The following is a 19,164-nucleotide window of genomic DNA, read 5'->3' as shown; positions in this document are numbered from 1 at the left end:
CTCCCCCATCCTCCACATTGCTGCGGAGCCACTCTCCCCCATTCCTCCACATTGCTGCGGAGCCCCTCTCCCCCATTCCTCCACATTGCTGCGGAGCCACTCTCCCCCATTCCTCCACATAGCTGCGGAGCCACTCTCCCCCATCCTCCACATTGCTGCGGAGCCACTCTCCCCCATTCCTCCACATTGCTGCGGAGCCACTCTCCCCCATTCCTCCACATTGCTGCGAGCCCCTCTCCCCCATTCCTCCACATTGCTGCGGAGCCACTCTCCCCCATTCCTCCACATTGCTGCGGAGCCACTCTCCCCCATTCCTCCACATTGCTGCGGAGCCCCTCTCCCCCATTCCTCCAACATTGCTGCGGAGCCACTCTCCCCCATTCCTCCACATAGCTGCCGGAGCCACTCCCCCATTCCTCCACATTGCTGCGGAGCACTCTCCCCCATTCCTCCATATTGCTGCGGAGCCACTCTTCCCCCATTCCTCCACATTGGATGCGGAGCCACTCTCCCCCATTCCTCCACATTGCTGCGGAGCCACTCTCCCCCATTCCTCCACATTGCTGCGGAGCCACTCTCCCCCATTCCTCCACATTGCTGCGGAGCCACTCTCCCCATTCCTCCACATTGCTGCGGAGCCACTCTCCATTCCTCCACATTGCTGCGGAGCCACTCTCCCCATTCCTCCACATAGCTGCGGAGCTACTCTCCCCATTCCTCCACATTGCTGCGGAGCCCACTCTCCCTCATTCCTCCACATTGCTGCGGAGCCACTCTCCCCCATTCCTCAACATTGCTGCGGAGCCACTCTCCCCCATTCCTCCACATTGCTGCGGAGCCACTATCCCTCATTCCTCACAATTGCTGCGGAGCCAGTCTCCCCCATTCCTCCGGAGCCACTCTCCCCCATTCCTCCACATTGATGCGGAGCCACTCTCCCCCATTCCTCCACATTGCTGCGGAGCCCCTCTCCCCCATTCCTCCACATTGCTGCGGAGCCACTCTCCCCCATTCCTCCACATTGCTGCGGAGCCCTCTCCCCCATTCCTCCACATTGCTGCGGAGCCACTCTCCCCCATTCCTCCACATAGCTGCGGAGCCACTCTCCCCATTCCTCCCATTGCTGCGGAGCCACTCTCCCCATTCCTCCACATTGCTGCGGAGCCACTCTCCCCATTCCTCCATATTGCTGCGGAGCCACTCTTCCCCCATTCCTCCACATTGATGCGGAGCCCACTCTCCCCCATTCCTCCACATTGCTGTGGAGCCACTCTCCCCCATTCCTCCACATTGCGGCAGAGTCATTCTCCCCATTGCCTCACATTGCTGCGGAGTGATTCTCCCCATTCCTCCACATTGCTGCGGAGCCACTCTTCCCCCATTCCTCCATATTGCTGCGGAGCCACTCTTCCCCCATTCCTCCACATTGATGCGGAGCCACTCTCCCCCATTCCTCCACATTGCTGTGGAGCCACTCTCCCCCATTCCTCCACATTGCTGTGGAGCCATTCTCCCCCATTCCTCCACATTGCGGCAGAGTCATTCTCCCCCATTCCTCCACATTGCTGCGGAGTGATTCTCCCATTCCTCCACATTGTTGCAGAATGATTCTCCCCCATTCCTCCACATTGAGGCACACTTCATACTCAGGAACTTCATGAGGACTTGTGCTATTCCTTATCATTATGCTGAGCGCCTCCAGGAGAGTCTCATCCAATCTCCCTTGTTTTTAGACTCTTCAGGATACATCGCTAAGCATGGTACATGGGGTGTCCATCCGTGTCACATGGCCCCATGCTGAGGAGATGCCCCGGATTGGATGCTCAGTATACTGCTGCACGGTATGTGGGTGTGAGAGACATCAATGCTCAGTGACTCAGCCGCACTCCCTGCTCGCTGTGACCACAGACAGAACGGACGTACACACCGCTATGTGCCGAGGGCTCTGGGTTCCTGTTACCCCAGTAGTGACAGTGCGGCTGCTAACGCTCTCTACCTGCAGACGGTGCATCTTACCACCACGAGAGCGCACATCCGGCGCAGGTGGTTGGAGAGGGTGCTGGTCACTTGTGACACCGGCATATTACTGCACAATACACGTGGACAAGGTGACGCGTCTAGTTTTACAATGTGAGCTCTCACAAGCAGGGCCCTCGTCCTTCTCTTACACCATCTTCAATGGCACCAAACCCTGCGGTTTCTGCCCCCTGATACTTATGTCAGTGTCTGTAAGTCGCTGTGTCCTGGGTTATATATGTTCTCTTCCCCCTGCTACTTATGTCAGTGTCCTCTGCTGATGCAGCTGTGGTTATATACCCTGTACTTGTCCTCTATTGTATTCAGCTGTCAGTCACTGTCTCCTGGGTTATATACTGAGTAATAGGGTGCTGCAGATCCCTTGTTCTCTTCCCCCTGATACTTATGTCAGTGTCGCCTGCTGATGCAGCTGTGGTTATGTGCCCTGTACTTGTCCTCTATTGTATACAGCTGTCAGTCACTGTCTCCTGGGTTATATACTATGTAATAGGGCGCTGCGGATCCCTTGTTCTATGTCCCCTGATACTTATGTCAGTGCCCCCTGCTGATGCAGCTATGGTTATGTGTCCTGTACTTGTCCTCTATTGTATACAGCTGTCAGTCACTGTCTCCTGGGTTATATACTCTGTAATAGGGCGCTGCGGATCCCTTGTTCTCTGCCCCCTGATACTTATGTCAGTGTCCTCTGCTGATGCAGCTATGGTTATATACCCTGTACTTGTCCTCTATTGTATACAGCTGTAAGTCACTGTCTCCTGGGTTATATACTCTGTAATAGGGCGCTGCGGATCCCTTGTTCTCTGCCCCGATACTTATGTCAGTGTCCTCTGCTGATGCAGCTATGGTAATGTGCCCTGTACTTGTCCTCTATTGTATACAGCTGTAAGTCACTGTCTCCTGGGTTATATATGCTGTAATAGGGCGCTGCGGATCCCTTGTTCTCTGTCCCTGATACTTATGTCAGTGCCGCCTGCTGATGCAGCTGTGGTTATGTGCCCTGTACTTGTCCTCTATTGTATTCAGCTGTAAGTCACTGTCTCCTGGGTTATATACTGTGTAATAGGGCACTGCGGATTCCTTGTTCTCTGCCCCTGATACTTATGTCAGTGCTGCCTGCTGATACAGCTATGGTTATGTGCCCTGTACTTGTCCTCTATTGTATTCAGCTGTAAGTCACTGTCTCCTGGGTTATATACTCTGTAATAGGGCGCTGCGGATCCCTTGTTCTCTGCCCCTGATACTTATGTCAGTGTCGCCTGCTGATGCAGCTTTGGCTATGTGCCCTGTACTTGTCCTCAATGTATTGTATACAGCTGTCAGTCACTGTCTCCTGGGTTATACACTCTGTAATAGGGCGCTGCGGATCCCTTGTTCTCTGCCCCTGTTACTTATGTCAGTGCCGCGCCTGCTGATGCAGCTATGGTTATGTGCCCTGTACCTGTCCTCTATTGTATTCAGCTGTAAGTCACTGTCTCCTGGGTTATATACTCTGTAATAGGGCGCTGTGGATCCCTTGTTCTCTGCCCCGATACTTATGTCAGTGTCGCCTGCTGATGCAGCTTTGGCTATGTGCCCTGTACTTGTCCTCAATGTATTGTATACAGCTGTCAGTCACTGTCTCCTGGGTTATACACTCTGTAATAGGGCGCTGCGGATCCCTTGTTCTCTGCCCCTGTTACTTATGTCAGTGCCGCGCCTGCTGATGCAGCTATGGTTATGTGCCCTGTACCTGTCCTCTATTGTATTCAGCTGTAAGTCACTGTCTCCTGGGTTATATACTCTGTAATAGGGCGCTGTGGATCCCGTGTTCTCTGCCCCTGGTACTTATGTCAGTGTCCTCTGCTGATGCAGCTATGGTTATGTGCCCTGTCCTTGTCCTCTATTGTATACAGCTGTAAGTCACTGTCTCCTGGGTTATATACTCTGTAATAGGGAGCTGCGGACCCCTTGTTCTCTGCCCCCTGATACTTATGTCAGTGTCCTCTGCTGATGCAGCTATGGTTATGTGCCCTGTACTTGTCCTCTATTGTATACAGCTGTAAGTAACTGTCTCCTGGGTTATATACTCTGTAATAGGGAGCTGCGGATCCCTTGTTCTCTGCCCCCTGATACTTATGTCAGTGTCCTCTGCTGATGCAGCTATGGTTATGTGCCCTGTACTTGTCCTCTATTGTATACAGCTGTAAGTCACTCTCTCCTGGGTTATATACTGTGTAATAGGGCACTGCGGATCCCTTGTTCTCTGCCCCTTGATACTTATGTCAGTGTCCTCTGCTGATGCAGCTATGGTTATGTGCCCTGTACTTGTCCTCTATTGTATACAGCTGTAAGTCACTGTCTCCTGGGTTATATACTATGTAATAGGGCGCTGCGGATCCCTTGTTTTCTGCCCCCTGATACTTATATCAGTGTCCTCTGCTGATGCAGCTATGGTTATGTGTCCTGTACTTGTCCTCTATTGTATACAGCTGCAAGTCACTGTCTCCTGGGTTATATATGCTGTAATCGGGCACTGCGGATCCCTTGTTCTCTGCCCCCTGATACTTATGTCAGTGTCCTCTGCTGATGCAGCTGTGGTTATGTGCCCTGTACTTGTCCTCTATTGTATACAGCTGTAAGTCACTGTCTCCTGGGTTATATACTGTGTAATAGGATGCTGCGGATCCCTTGTTCTCTGCCCCCTGATACTTATGTCAGTGCCGCCTGCTGATGCAGCTATGGTTATGTGCCCTGTACTTGTCGTCTATTGTATACAGCTGTAAGTCACTGTCTCCTGGGTTATATACTGTGTATTAGGGTGCTGCGGATCTCTTGTTCTCTGCCCCTGATACTTATGTCAGTGTCCCCTAATGATGCAGCTATGGTTATGTGCCCTGCACTTGTCCTCTATTGTATTCAGCTGTAAGTCACGGTCTCCTGGGTTATATACTCTGTAATAGGGTGCTGCGGATCCCTTGTTCTCTGCCCCCTGATACTTATGTCAGTGTCCCCTGCTGATGCAGCTATGGTTATGTGCCCTGTACTTGTCCTCTATTGTATTCAGCTGTAAGTCACTGTCTCCTGGGTTATATATGCTGTAATAGGGAGCTGCGGATCCCTTGTTCTCTGCCCCTGATACTTATGTCAGTGCTGCCTGCTGATGCAGCTATGGTTATGTGCCCTGTACTTGTCCTCTATTGTATTCAGCTGTAAGTCACTGTCTCCTGGGTTATACACTGTGTAATAGGGCGCTGCGGATCCCTTGTTCTCTCCCCCTGATACTTATGTCAGTGTCCTCTGCTGATGCAGCTATGGTTATTTGCCCTGTACTTGTCCTCTGCCTCCTGATACTTATGTCAGTGTCCTGTGCTGATGCAGCTATGGTTATGTGCCCTGTACTTGTCCTCTATTGTATTTAGCTGTAAGTCACTGTCTCCTGGGTTATATACTCTGGGTCCGAACCTATAGGGTCTGATAACACTGTGTATAAGGGCTGATGGAGGCCAGTGTTCTAGGTTAGGATCAGATTACTCACACTGAGGGAGAAATACTGGTCCTACAGCTTACAGTCAGGCTGTGCCTCACTGCTGCAGCCATATCAGTTACACAGTGGTAGACTCCCAGTTCCCCAACGCCTGACAGGTATTCCTGGGACCCAGTGTAATCCTGGTCAGATCACAAGGATGGATCCGTTAGCATCTGCTCTGGTCTATCTAAAATCCATCAATCCCTGGTAACACCACATTCATAGACAGATGTGACTGGACAACCCTCACAAGTGAGGCGGTGTGCTCCTGCAGGTGACGGGTAGGGGCCTGATTACATCATTCGCTAATGATATGGCTTGCAGTAAGGAACAGAGTATGAAAAGGGGGTCACTGTAGGCTGCTGGATCGGAGGTGTGAGTGCGAGGAACCATGGCGCACAGAGCGCAGACACTGGGCGGAGGAACCATGGTGCGCAGACACCATGGTGCGCAGACACTGGGCGGAGGAACCATGGTGCGCAGACACTGGGCGGAGGAACCATGGTGCGCTGACACTGGGCGGAGGAACCATGATGGCGAGTGGAGTAACTGATCACAGGACTGACCTCAGGATTATCAATTTGCGGTCAGTGACTTTTATGTACATAGTGTGTATGATACCACAGCCTGGGTCTTCTTCCAGTTCTGCACAATAACGTGCTCATACGTGTTACTTCTCTGTTATGTATCTAACATTCTGCAGGTACATATATACAATACACACAGCACATATACACAGCCCGGGCTGCTGAGCCTAGCACAGGAGACGGTGTCGGCCTGGTCCCATGCAGCACATATACACAGCCCGGGCTGCTGAGCCTAGCACAGGAGACGGTGTCGGCCTGGTCCCATGCAGCACATATACACACCCCGGACTGCTGAGCCTAGCACAGGAGACAGTGTCGGCCTGGTCCCATGCAGCACATATACACACCCCGGACTGCTGAGCCTAGCACAGGAGACTGTGTCGGCCTGGTCCCATGCAGCACATATACACAGCCCAGGCTGCTGAGCCTAGCACAGGAGACGGTGTCGGCCTGGTCCCATGCAGCACATATACACAGCCCGGGCTGCTGAGCCTAGCACAGGAGACGGTGTCGGCCTGGTCCCATGCAGCACATATACACACCCCGGGCTGCTGAGCCTAGCACAGGAGACGGTGTCGGCCTGGTCCCATGCAGCACATATACACACCCCGGGCTGCTGAGCCTAGCACAGGAGACTGTCGGCCTGGTCCCATGCAGCACATATACACACCCCGGACTGCTGAGCCTAGCACAGGAGACGGTGTCGGCCTGGTCCCATGCAGCACATATACACACCCCGGACTGCTGAGCCTAGCACAGGAGACAGTGTCGGCCTGGTCCCATGCAGCACATATACACAACCCGGGCTGCTGAGCCTAGCACAGGAGATGGTGTTGGCCTGGTCCCATGCAGCACATATACACACCTCGGGCTGCTGAGCCTAGCACAGGAGACTGTGTCCGCCTGGTCCCATGCAGAACAATAACCTGATAGCCGTCTGTGACTCAGGTTTCTGTCTGGGAAAGTCGGAGGTGTAATTACAGGTGGCTGCTGCCCCCACCGGTTCTGCCAGTCACACACATTGTACCACTATTAACCCTTCGTCCCTCCTACTGTGGACTCTGCCTAAGTGACATTTTCCTGTCCGTGAAGGTGTGAGCGGAGAACGCAGCCACACGGAGAACGCAGCCACACGTACAATCTGGCCCCATAGAGAATGATGAGAGAACCAATGATAATTTCCAGTGCGTTCATGTATAAGCCTAGGCGGACAGCTCATTCCTGGGTGCGCAGCGTCACTCTGTAGTGTGCGCAGTGTCGCGCTGTAGCGTCACCTGCTCCGCAGTCAGTCATTGGCTGGGTCAGAGAAAGTCCGGGCTCGTTACTAAGACACTCGAACATCTCATTATTCTCTCTGTACACAATGCCTGGGAAAGCACAGGGCGATAACAGAGAGCAGCAACGAGATGTACACAGAACAATGCTGCCTTGTGTCACTCCTCACCTGACCTCCCATACACACTGGGCGGAGAGACTAACATGGCTGCAGCGCAGCACAACACGGATAGACGGATGGTGCGCTGAGCCTGGAGACGTCCATAGGGAAGGATACACCAGTGACACACGCGTGCTGCAGTCACATACTCTGCTGGTTGCCTGCTAGACATCACAGGCCGGATCCAGAGTACTCTGTGCACCCCACCGCTCACATCCAGCCGGGCCCGGCACACGTTACATGTGAGGCACGCGCAGCCGGCCCTGCACACATTACATTACATGTGAGGCACACGCAGCCGGCCCTGCGCACATTACATGTGAGGCACACGCAGCCGGCCCTGCGCACATTACATGTGAGGCACACGCAGCCGGCCCTGCGCACATTACATGTGAGGCACACGCAGCCGGCCCTGCGCACATTACATGCGAGGCACACGCAGCCGGCCCTGCGCACATTACATGCGAGGCACACGCAGCCGGCCCTGCGCACATTACATGCGAGGCACACGCAGCCGGCCCTGCACACATTACATGTGAGGCACAGTGGAGTCAGGGATGATGAGTAAGTCAGTGAGGTATCAGGTGTGATGTAGCAGCAGCAGCAGGAGGAGGAGAAGGTGGAATCTCTCAGTTACACTGCGAAGTCAGAAGGAGGAACACAGGAATGCAGAGAAGCCTCTTCCTCATTCCGCAGGAGTGTAAGCTTCCTTCCCAGTCCTCCCATAGACACTCACAGCCCAGAATGACAGGCCGCACATGTAACCAGACAGACAACCTCCAGCACTCAGACACCCAGGATAATGCTGAGGAGATACACAGGGATGGGGGAATTCAGAGCTGATCACTGTTGTGTGAATCCGTACACCGACCGACTGACTGCGCATGAATGACCTTGTTCTCAGGGAGGGTCTGTGATGTCAGCTCCGCCAATGGGATTTGCAGCTGGCCGCTGATTAGCGATGATTCCTCAAGCCAATTGCACAGGGCGGGATTACACTATATGGGCGGCGGCTATCAGATCACAGGGCTCTGCAAGTAGCACAGCAATGATCAGGTCTGAATAAGGCCCTGACAGAGGAGCGTGTATGAAGTACAGGGAGGTGTATGGAGACTGGCCAGTGCCTCTATAGGACAGAGGAGGGGAGCGTGTATGAAGTACAGGGAGGTGTACTGGGACTGGCCAGTGCTTCTATAGGACAGAGGAGGGGAGCGTGTATGAAGTACAGGGAGGTGTATGGAGACTGGCCAGTGCCTCTATAGGACAGAGGAGGGGAGCGTGTATGAAGTACAGGGAGGTGTACTGGGACTGGCCAGTGCTTCTATAGGACAGAGGAGGGGAGCGTGTATGAAGTACAGGGAGGTGTATGGGGACTGGCCAGTGCCTCTATAGGACAGAGGAGAGGAGCGTGTATGAAGTACAGGGAGCGTGTATGAGGACTGGCCAGTGCCTCTATAGGACAGAGGAGAGGAGCGTGTATGAAGTACAGGGAGCGTGTATGAGGACTGGCCAGTGCCTCTATAGGACAGAGGAGAGGAGCGTGTATGAAGTGCGGGGAGGTGTATGAAAACTGGCCAGTGCCTCTATAGGACAGAGGAGAGGAGCGTGTATGAAGTACAGGGAGGTGTGCAGGGACTAGCCAGTGCCTCTATAGGACAGAGGAGAGGAGCGTGTATGAAGTACAGGAAGCGTGTATGAGGACTGGCCAGTGCCTCTATAGGACAGAGGAGAGGAGCGTGTATGAAGTACGGGGAGGTGTGCGGGGACTGGCCAGTGCCTCTATAGGACAGAGGAGAGGAGCGTGTATGAAGTACGGGGAGGTGTGCAGGGACTGGCCAGTGCCTCTATAGGACAGAGGAGAGGAGCGTGTATGAGGACTGGCCAGTGCCTCTATAGGACAGAGGAGAGGAGCGTGTATGAGGACTGGCCAGTGCCTCTATAGGACAGAGGAGAGGAGCGTGTATGAAGTACATGGAGGTGTATGAGGACTGGCCAGTGCCTCTATAGGACAGAGGAGAGGAGCGTGTATGAAGTACAGGGAGGTGTATGGAGACTGGCCAGTGCCTCTATAGGACAGAGGAGAGGAGCGTGTATGAAGTACAGGGAGGTGTATGAGAACTGGCCAGTGCCTCTATAGGACAGAGGAGAGGAGCGTGTATGAAGTACAGGGAGGTGTATGGGGACTAGCCAGTGCCTCTATAGGACAGAGGAGAGGAGCGTGTATGAAGTACAGGGAGCGTGTATGGGGACTGGCCAGTGCCTCTATAGGACAGAGGAGAGGAGTGTGTATGAAGTACAGGGAGGTGTACTGGGACTGGCCAGTGCCTCTATAGGACAGAGGAGAGGAGCGTGTATGAAGTACATGGAGGTGTATGAGGACTGGCCAATGCCTCTATAGGACAGAGGAGAGGAGCGTGTATGAAGTACATGGAGGTGTATGAGGACTGGCCAGTGCCTCTATAGGACAGAGGAGAGGAGCGTGTATGAAGTACAGGGAGGTGTATGGGGACTGGCCAATGCCTCTATAGGACAGAGGAGAGGAGCGTGTATGAAGTACATGGAGGTGTATGAGGACTGGCCAGTGCCTCTATAGGACAGAGGAGAGGAGCGTGTATGAAGTACATGGAGGTGTATGAGGACTGGCCAGTGCCTCTATAGGAGAGAGGAGAGGAGCGTGTATGAAGTACATGGAGGTGTATGAGGACTGGCCAGTGCCTCTATAGGACAGAGGAGAGGAGCGTGTATGAAGTACAGGGAGCGTGTATGAGGACTGGCCAGTGCCTCTATAGGACAGAGGAGAGGAGCGTGTATGAAGTGCGGGGAGGTGTATGAAAACTGGCCAGTGCCTCTATAGGACAGGCAGGATGACATGGTAATGAGGTACAATGTGAGAATGCAGGGACACACATGTTGGATCTGTGGGTGACCCACTCATGTTTTCCCATCCCACCATCGGTCCCTGTCACACTAGCACCCAGCGCAGGACGCCCGTTACCAGGCCTGACGGTATTGAATCCATTATCCCCTCAGGAATAATTCCCAACACGAGGTTCTGAGTCAGTGACAAGAGCGTCCCATATCGGACAGTCTGCGGCCGCTCGGGGAGAGAATGGCATCATTCATAGAGCTGAGAGACCAGACAGAGGATCCACAGTTACTGAGCCCTTTGTAGTGTCCAATTACCTTCTTGAGAGACGGGATACCGTCGGCACCCATGTCAACAATCGGACCTGCCGTAGTGATGCAGAGAACTCCCAAACTTGCTGGCATAAGAGGGATGCCGCCTCCGCCGCGGTGTATATGCGCTATAAGGCTGCACTCAGATGACCACCATGCGCACTGACGAGAGTGGGGTTACTGAGCAAGCCTGACAATTACCTGCTGAGACTTGTGGTTCCACAGGGACACATATACTATCTATGTGCGAGCAGGGCCTGTATTGCCCCTCACTGCTCAGCACCTGCCCTTACGGGAACACTAAGATGTATAGGAGCGCATGTATCACAGTATCTATATCCGGTCACCACGTGCCGCTAATCACAGCTGCTGTCTAGGAATGGGGGGAAGGGGGGGGGGGGGGTCATCATCATAGGATAAGTGCCAGGAACTGGCAGAATCACTGAAACCAGGAGCCAAGGGGACGGCTGCCCAACGTCCGAAGCCAGGGTCACCGCATTCCTGTGCGGGATGAGGAGGCCGCCCAACGTCCGAAGCCAGGGTCACCGCATTCCTGTGCGGGATGACGGGCTGCCCAACGTCCGAAGCCAGGGTCACCGCATTCCTGTGCGGGATGACGGGCTGCCCAACGTCCGAAGCCAGGGTCACCGCATTCCTGTGCGGGATGACGGGGCCGCCCAACGTCCGAAGCCAGGGTCACCGCATTCCTGTGCGGGATGACGGGGCCGCCCAACGTCCGAAGCCAGGGTCACCGCATTACTGTGCAGGAGGATGGGGCTGCGGCGGCTTGGCTGGTATGAGTGCGACGCTTCTCATTTCTCACTTTCCTTCCGGCATTATTAACCAGACACCCACTAAAGAAGCAGAACTGTTAATTTGTCATGGGGCAGATATTACTTAGGTAGAATTATCCAGAAATCTGATTTATGTGTCCAGCTCAGGTGAACTATGGCTTAACAGCGCAGGAGGCTAGAGAAACAACGTACTGAAAGATAGCGGAGAATTTAATGCAGAACTTCCTGGGTCTCTCAGTGCAATATCCTAATTCATCTACAGTAAAAGTTAAACAAGTGTGCACACAAGCCCAGAAATAAAGTCACCAGAAGGTGGCCAGGTCCTGAAGTGACTGACAGCTCTGATGTCCATACACAGCGATTACACCGGTAGTATGGGGAAATAGTCCTCACAGCGAGTCTGATGGCGCCGCTGTCCACACTGAGCGCAGACACAGCGATTACACCGGTAGTATGGGGAAATAGTCCTCACAGCGTGTCTGATGGTGCCGCTGTCCACACTGAGCGCAGACACAGCGATTACACCGGTAGTATGGGGAAATAGTCCTCACAGCGACTCTGATGGCGCCGCTGTCCATACTGAGCGCAGACACAGCGATTACACCGGTAGTATGGGGAAATAGTCCTCACAGCGACTCTGATGGCGCCGCTGTCCATACTGAGCGCAGACACAGCGATTACACCGGTAGTATGGGGAAATAGTCCTCACAGCGTGTCTGATGGTGCCGCTGTCCACACTGAGCGCAGACACAGCGATTACACCGGTAGTATGGGGAAATAGTCCTCACAGCGAGTCTGATGGCGCCGCTGTCCATACTGAGCGCAGACACAGCGATTACACCGGTAGTATGGGGAAATAGTCCTCACAGCGACTCTGATGGCGCCGCTGTCCATACTGAGCGCAGACACAGCGATTACACCGGTAGTATGGGGAAATAGTCCTCACAGCGACTCTGATGGCGCCGCTGTCCACACTGAGCGCAGACACAGCGATTACACCGGTAGTATGGGGAAATAGTCCTCACAGCGTGTCTGATGGTGCCGCTGTCCACACTGAGCGCAGACACAGCGATTACACCGGTAGTATGGGGAAATAGTCCTCACAGCGTGTCTGATGGTGCCGCTGTCCATACTGAGCACAGACACAGCGATTACACCTGTAGTATGGGGAAATAGTCCTCACAGCGAGTCTGATGGCGCCGCTGTCCATACTGAGCGCAGACACAGCGATTACACCGGTAGTATGGGGAAATAGTCCTCACAGTGTGTCTGATGGCGCCGCTGTCCATACTGAGCGCTGACACAGCAATTACACCGGTAGTATGGGGAAATAGTCCTCACAGCGAGTCTGATGGCGCCGCTGTCCATACTGAGCGCAGACACAGCGATTACACCGGTAGTATGGGGAAATAGTCCTCACAGCGTGTCTGATGGCGCCGCTGTCCACACTGAGCGCAGACACAGCGATTACACCGGTAGTATGGGGAAATAGTCCTCCCAGCGAGTCTGATGGCGCCGCTGTCCATACTGAGCGCAGACACAGCGATTACACCTGTAGTATGGGGAAATAGTCCTCACAGCGAGTCTGATGGCGCCGCTGTCCATACTGAGCGCAGACACAGCGATTACACCGGTAGTATGGGGAAATAGTCCTCACAGTGAGTCTGATGGCGCCGCTGTCCATACTGAGCGCAGACACAGCGATTACACCGGTAGTATGGGGAAATAGTCCTCCCAGCGAGTCTGATGGCGCTGCTGTCCACACTGAGCGCAGACACAGCGATTACACCGATAGTATGGGGAAATAGTCCTCACAGCGAGTCTGATGGCGCCGCTGTCCATACTGAGCGCAGACACAGCGATTACACCGGTAGTATGGGGAAATAGTCCTCACAGCGAGTCTGATGGCGCCGCTGTCCATACTGAGCGCAGACACAGCGATTACACCGGTAGTATGGGGAAATAGTCCTCACAGCGTGTCTGATGGTGCCGCTGTCCACACTGAGCGCAGACACAGCGATTACACCGGTAGTATGGGGAAATAGTCCTCACAGCGTGTCTGATGGTGCCGCTGTCCATACTGAGCGCAGACACAGCAATTACACCGGTAGTATGGGGAAATAGTCCTCACAGTGAGTCTGATGGCGCCGCTGTCCATACTGAGCGCAGACACAGCGATTACACCGGTAGTATGGGGAAATAGTCCTCACAGTGTGTCTGATGGCGCCGCTGTCCATACTGAGCGCAGACACAGCGATTACACCGGTAGTATGGGGAAATAGTCCTCACAGTGTGTCTGATGGCGCCGCTGTCCATACTGAGCGCAGACACAGCGATGTCACAGGTAGTATGGGGAAATAGTCCTCACAGCGAGTCTGATGGCGCCGCTGTCCACACTGAGCGCAGACACAGCGATTACACCGGTAGTATGGGGAAATAGTCCTCACAGCGAGTCTGATGGCGCCGCTGTCCATACTGAGTGCAGACACAGCGATGTCACAGGTAGTATGGGGAAATAGTCCTCACAGCGAGTCTGATGGCGCTGCTAAAAAGCAAAGGGTTACTGTCAGAAAATACGGGAACAAAGGTTGGCTGTGGAGTCTGCCCGAGGCCATTTTCAAACACCAGGCAGGACTGACATTACCATATGCAGCCTATCACACCCAGATACTGGGCATCGCCGTGTGCAGGGTAACTCGCCCTCTGAGCACCTTCCTATACAAACACGGTGCGCACAGGGAGAGGGATAACAAGTTAATCTTGTAATTACCGCTCTAGTGTTATTTTACTGGGTGGAAGTTGCTTTGAACTCTTCCTGCGCACAGTTTTGTGAGACAAGTCCTGCGCCTCTCCTGTCAGTGGCACCAGCTGGCATTACCATGCCACCCTGTAAGCAAAGAAGGGATTACAGGACCGGGGCTCCGTGTGCCAGCATTGTGCCATCCTATAGGAAGACAGACCGACCAACACAACATTTTCAGATGTAAACTAACTGGCTGCAACCATGAAGGACCCCACCAGCATGCGACTTGTACTAACTACATGTAGTGTTCTGCACCACGCGCTATGCGCCCATATCACCAGGCATTCCTTGTATACATTGCCCTGGGGTACAGCGCGGCAGTAATAAAGTGCTGCACTCAGAGCGGCGGTAATAAAGGGGTACAGCTCTTCACTCACAAAGCGGCGGTAATAAAGGGGTACAGCGCTGCACTCACAGAGCGGCGGTAATAAAGGGGTACAGCGCTGCACTCACAGAGCGGCGGTAATAAAGGGGTACATCGCTGCACTCACATGGCGGCGGTAATAAAGGGGTGCAACGCTGCACTCACAAAGCTAAAGTAAGAAAGAGGCCCAGATCACAGAGGGGTACAGCACTGCACTTACAGAGCAGCAGTAATACAGGGGTATATATCTATGTATCTCGGTCCGGCACTTCCACTGTGTTATAATAATCCTTAGAGGGAGCCCGCTCACTTCCAGTAGCATATAAGAATCCAAGGTTGAAGCAGCACTCCACCAATATAATAAACTATTTATTTGAACAGCAACGTTCCAACGTATCAGCATTGTCTTCAGGCTCACAACAAACTCAAGCAATGATCCCTTAAATAACCCAGGCGCCTGGCACACACGCCCTGTGAGGTGCGCACTATCAGTGACATCATCTATTATTGCAAGGAGGCAGCCTCTGTCAGAAGAAACATATAAAAGTGTAACAAAATATCACAATACTATCTAGAAACACACAATAATATATAGTGAAAGCAAATTACAAAAAATGACAAACACTAACATTGTAGCAAATAACTTATACATGGTCACCGGTATTCAGTGCGAGAATTATTTAACCGCAAATTTGCACAAATGTTCGAAGGTATAGAGTATTGCAGTTACATTATTCTTACAGGACCTTCCTTTATATAGAATTGAAGTTCACCTCACTATTGACTTTACTCTTATGAATAATAATAAAAAAAAAAAAAACACTTTCAAAATCTCTAAACACGTTTATAAATATAGGTGTTAAGCTGAAAGATATATGAGCATAACTAATATCTTTGTGTCATATATTACACACACGATGCATTTCTGCACTTATAAGATGATTTCAGATCCTAGCCGCCCTGGTCATTCTCGTCTCCCTGTTACCCTCTGGGAAACGTTACAGGTGTTGAGGCTGCCGCACCAGTCGGCTGCGGAAAAATGTTTTTTTCCTTCTGTTGTCTCAAGTCTGAATTATAGTGTGTGACCTGCGAGTATCTTTCCTTTTCTTATGGAATTTCACTTTTGCGTTTCTTTTAATGTTATCGTGTCAATACAAAATTATTTCATTTTTATCCGATTTGAACTGGGGGGGGGGTTAAATTTTTTGAAATGTATTAAATGTGCGCTAGGGACATTGTCCCCTGCAATCCCCCAGTATTTAGCAGCCAGGGCGATGTATTAACAGCCTTCAAGGTGTTAAATCGCCCTGGCTGATTGGCCAGCTCAGGGCTAGCGTTGACCTATCCCCCACTGCGGGCTCCGGCCAGGGCCGGTGCAAGGCACCGTAGCGCCCCAGGCGAGTCGGGGGCGCCCCGGTGCCAGGGGGGGTGTACCTGTCCTGTGGCTGTATATATAAAGCTTGCGGCGGTGGCAGCGGGGGGTCCCTGCAGTCAAGAAATAACGAGCGCTATCCGCCTGGCTATGCGGAAGCGCTTCTGATGTGAAAACACTGGCCGCATGGCGCACGCTGATTGGCTGCGTGCGGCCAGTGTTTCCACAACAGAAGCGCTTCCACGTAGCCAGGCGGATAGCGCTAGTTATTTCTTGACTGCAGGGACCCCCCGCTACCGCCGCAAGATTTATATACACAGCTGCAGGACAGGTACCCCCGCGACACGGGGGGGGGGGGGGGGGGAAATGCCGCCCTCCAGTGGCCGGCGCCCTAGGCTCCGGCCTGCACATGAGATCCTGCGATAAAAGCTGGCCGGGGGGGGGGGGAAGAGTTGGTTTTTTAAAAATGCACATGCGCAGGGCTGTCGAGAAGGAGCGCGTTAATCCAAACGGCTCTCCTTATCGGCAAGGGGGGGTTAATACAGTCGGCCAGAACGGGTGCCGCTTCACCTCGTTATGCAGGAGAAGTGGGACCCTGTATTTTACAGTTGTTATGGGCTGCTTAATACATCTGCCCCGATATTACTTACAGACGTCTTACTACTGGTGATTGTCCATTTAATACAATACTGCTGGATGAAAATGCTTTGGAGTGCCTTTTTGCTGGACGTATTACCTTTGAAGTACACCTAACCTGGTTGTGATTAACACGCGGTGTGTGGGCATAGTGCGGGAAAATATAGATATAAAAATGTTTCACACACTCCAACATCGGGAAGTGCAGCCTCTACAGACAGGAATTCCGATGTTCCTGTGGCGGTGCAGGTCTGAAAACCTGGACCAGAGCTGTGTGCTTGAGAGCCCACCCATCTCTGCCCCAAGCACACCTGAGAGACCCATTCTCTGAGGCTGGACGGATCCTTAACCCTTTACTGGGTAGTTGAGACCAAAGAAATCTAGCACACTCTCTCGTATATATATTTATTGACAACCGATACAATATTAGTCCCCTATATGCACACAGTGCAACCTTACCTACATATATGTATATAACCAACTTAGTAACAACCTTTGCCATTCTCCATCTCTATACACAGACATTACATTTTCTATTTATAGTGCCCAAATGTATTGCCAGTCACTTTGGTGCACAGCTAGTCGCTAACTTCTCCAGACATGCAGTCTCACCTGTGCCTACATGGTGCTCCCTGCAGACAATTTATCACCCTCCCCTCTGCCCAGCTGGTGCCCCCTGCAGCCAGTTTATCCTCTCCACATCCTGGTGCTACCCCAATGCCAGCACCTACACTCCAGTTTCTCCTGCTGCATGCCCCACCCTCCCCTGTGCCCACATACTGCCAGTTCCCAGAGTCTCCCCTTTGCCCCCTGCTGACATCAACCTCACCCTACCCACATGCTGCCAGTACCCTCACCTGTGCCTACATAGTACCATTTTCCAGTCTCATCTGTGCCCCCTGCTGCCAACCCACTTACCCACCCCTGTGCCCCTGCTGCTTGCCCCCGGTGGGCTCTGATGCCAAGCTCCTCACCAGCGCCCCTTATTGCCAGCCCCCTCACCACCCCTGTGCTCTCTGATCCTACCCAGTGCCCCCTGCTGCCAGCACCCCCCCCCCTCTCCCTGACGCCTCTTGATGCCAGCCCCATCTAGCTCCCCTGTACTCCCTCATCCTACCACTGATGCCCCTTGATGCCAGTCCCCTCAGCCTGCCCCTGGTGTCCCTTGATGCCAGTCCCCTCCCCCTGGTGCCCCTTGATATCAGCACCCTCCCCCTGGTGCCCCCTCACCATGCCCCTTGATACCAGTCCCTTCACCCTGCCCCTGGTGTCCCTTGATGCCAGCGCCCTCACCCTGGTGCCCCTTCCCTCACCCTGCCCCTGGATACCAGCGCCCTCACCCTGCCCCTGGTGTCCCTTGATGCCAGCGCCCTCACCCTGCCCCTGGTGTCCCTTGATGCCAGCGCCCTCACCCTGGTGCCCCTTCCCTCACCCTGCCCCTGGATACCAGCACCCTCACCCTGCCCCTGGTGTCCCTTGATGCCAGCGCACTCACCCTGCCCCTGGTGTCCCTTGATGCCAGCGCCCTCACCCTGGTGCTCCTTCCCTCACCCTGCCCCTGGATACCAGCGACCTCACCCTACCCCTGGTTCCCCTTGATGCCAGCGCCCTCACCCTCCCCCTGGTGCCCCTTGATGCCAGCGCCCTCACCCTGCCCCTGGTGTCCCTTGATGCCAGTCCCCTCACCCTCCCCTGATGCCAGCGCCCTCACCCTCCCCCTGGTGCCCCCTCACCTTGGGCAGCTCCCGCAGCTGGTTGGAGTCCAGGAGCAGCTCCTCCAGGCTGCGGCTGTAGCGGTACACCTCCTCGGGCACGGTCTGCAGGGAGCAGTGCCGCTTATCCACGGACTCCACATGCCGGTTACAGCGCCACAGCGGGATACACTTCAGCATGGCGGCCCCGGCTCTGTCCCGCTCACTGCCGGGCCCCCGCTTCACACCCGCGGCACGGACTACTACTACAGCCCGGAGACGCGGCGGCCGCTCAGAGCCTGACGGGAGCTGTAGTCACGCAGGACGGGACTGGACTACGCCTCCCGGCATCCCCTGGGGCTGGCCGCACTGCACGCCGGGACCTGTGGTCTGCGTTCCGAGTGTTCGACGCGTTGGTTACTGGAGAAGGACTACATTTCCCGTCATGCCTTGCTCTACTATCCCCGCGTGCTTTACTGCCCCGGTGCACGCCGGGAACGCATACTGTAGTTCATTTCATCACAGCGCAGTACGCCCCAGACCGCCTCCACACTACATCTCCCGTCATCCCTTGCGCGCTGCTCCCGATGCAGGCCGGGTATTCTAGTAACTCACAGCTTCCGTCTCGCTTATACTACATCTCCCATCACCACCCGGTGCTACGCCCACCGTCTGGACCACGTCTCCCGGCATCCTCTGCTTTCCATGCTTGTGCACAGGTGGTTAAATATAAACAGGGTAGAGACTAGGGGTGAGATTTAAT

General features: G+C 53.8%; 1 protein-coding gene across 6 annotated transcripts in view; it reads right to left on the bottom strand.

Annotated features, from left to right (window-relative positions):
- Nucleotides 1–18,848, bottom strand: part of SCRIB (scribble planar cell polarity protein) — an 86,784-nt gene extending 67,936 nt beyond the window's left edge. For 4 of the 6 annotated variants that reach the window (XM_083145029.1, XM_083145027.1, XM_083145030.1 and 1 more), the window contains exon 1: nt 18,444–18,847. In XM_083145029.1, the coding sequence (XP_083001155.1) occupies nt 18,444–18,602 (159 nt within the window). In that variant the 5' untranslated portion in view covers nt 18,603–18,847. Of the gene's footprint in view, nt 1–18,443 lie in introns of all 6 variants that reach the window. The other 2 variants (XM_083145028.1, XM_083145031.1) reach the window with 1 other exon arrangement.
- Nucleotides 18,849–19,164: the final 316 nt, after the last annotated feature.

Source organism: Crinia signifera, chromosome 5 (genome assembly GCF_055691185.1).
Source record: "Crinia signifera chromosome 5, ASM5569118v1, whole genome shotgun sequence".
Taxonomy (NCBI): domain Eukaryota; kingdom Metazoa; phylum Chordata; class Amphibia; order Anura; family Myobatrachidae; genus Crinia; species Crinia signifera.
The sequence above is the reverse complement of the archived record's forward strand: the minus strand, read 5'-3'. Positions and strand labels throughout refer to the sequence as shown.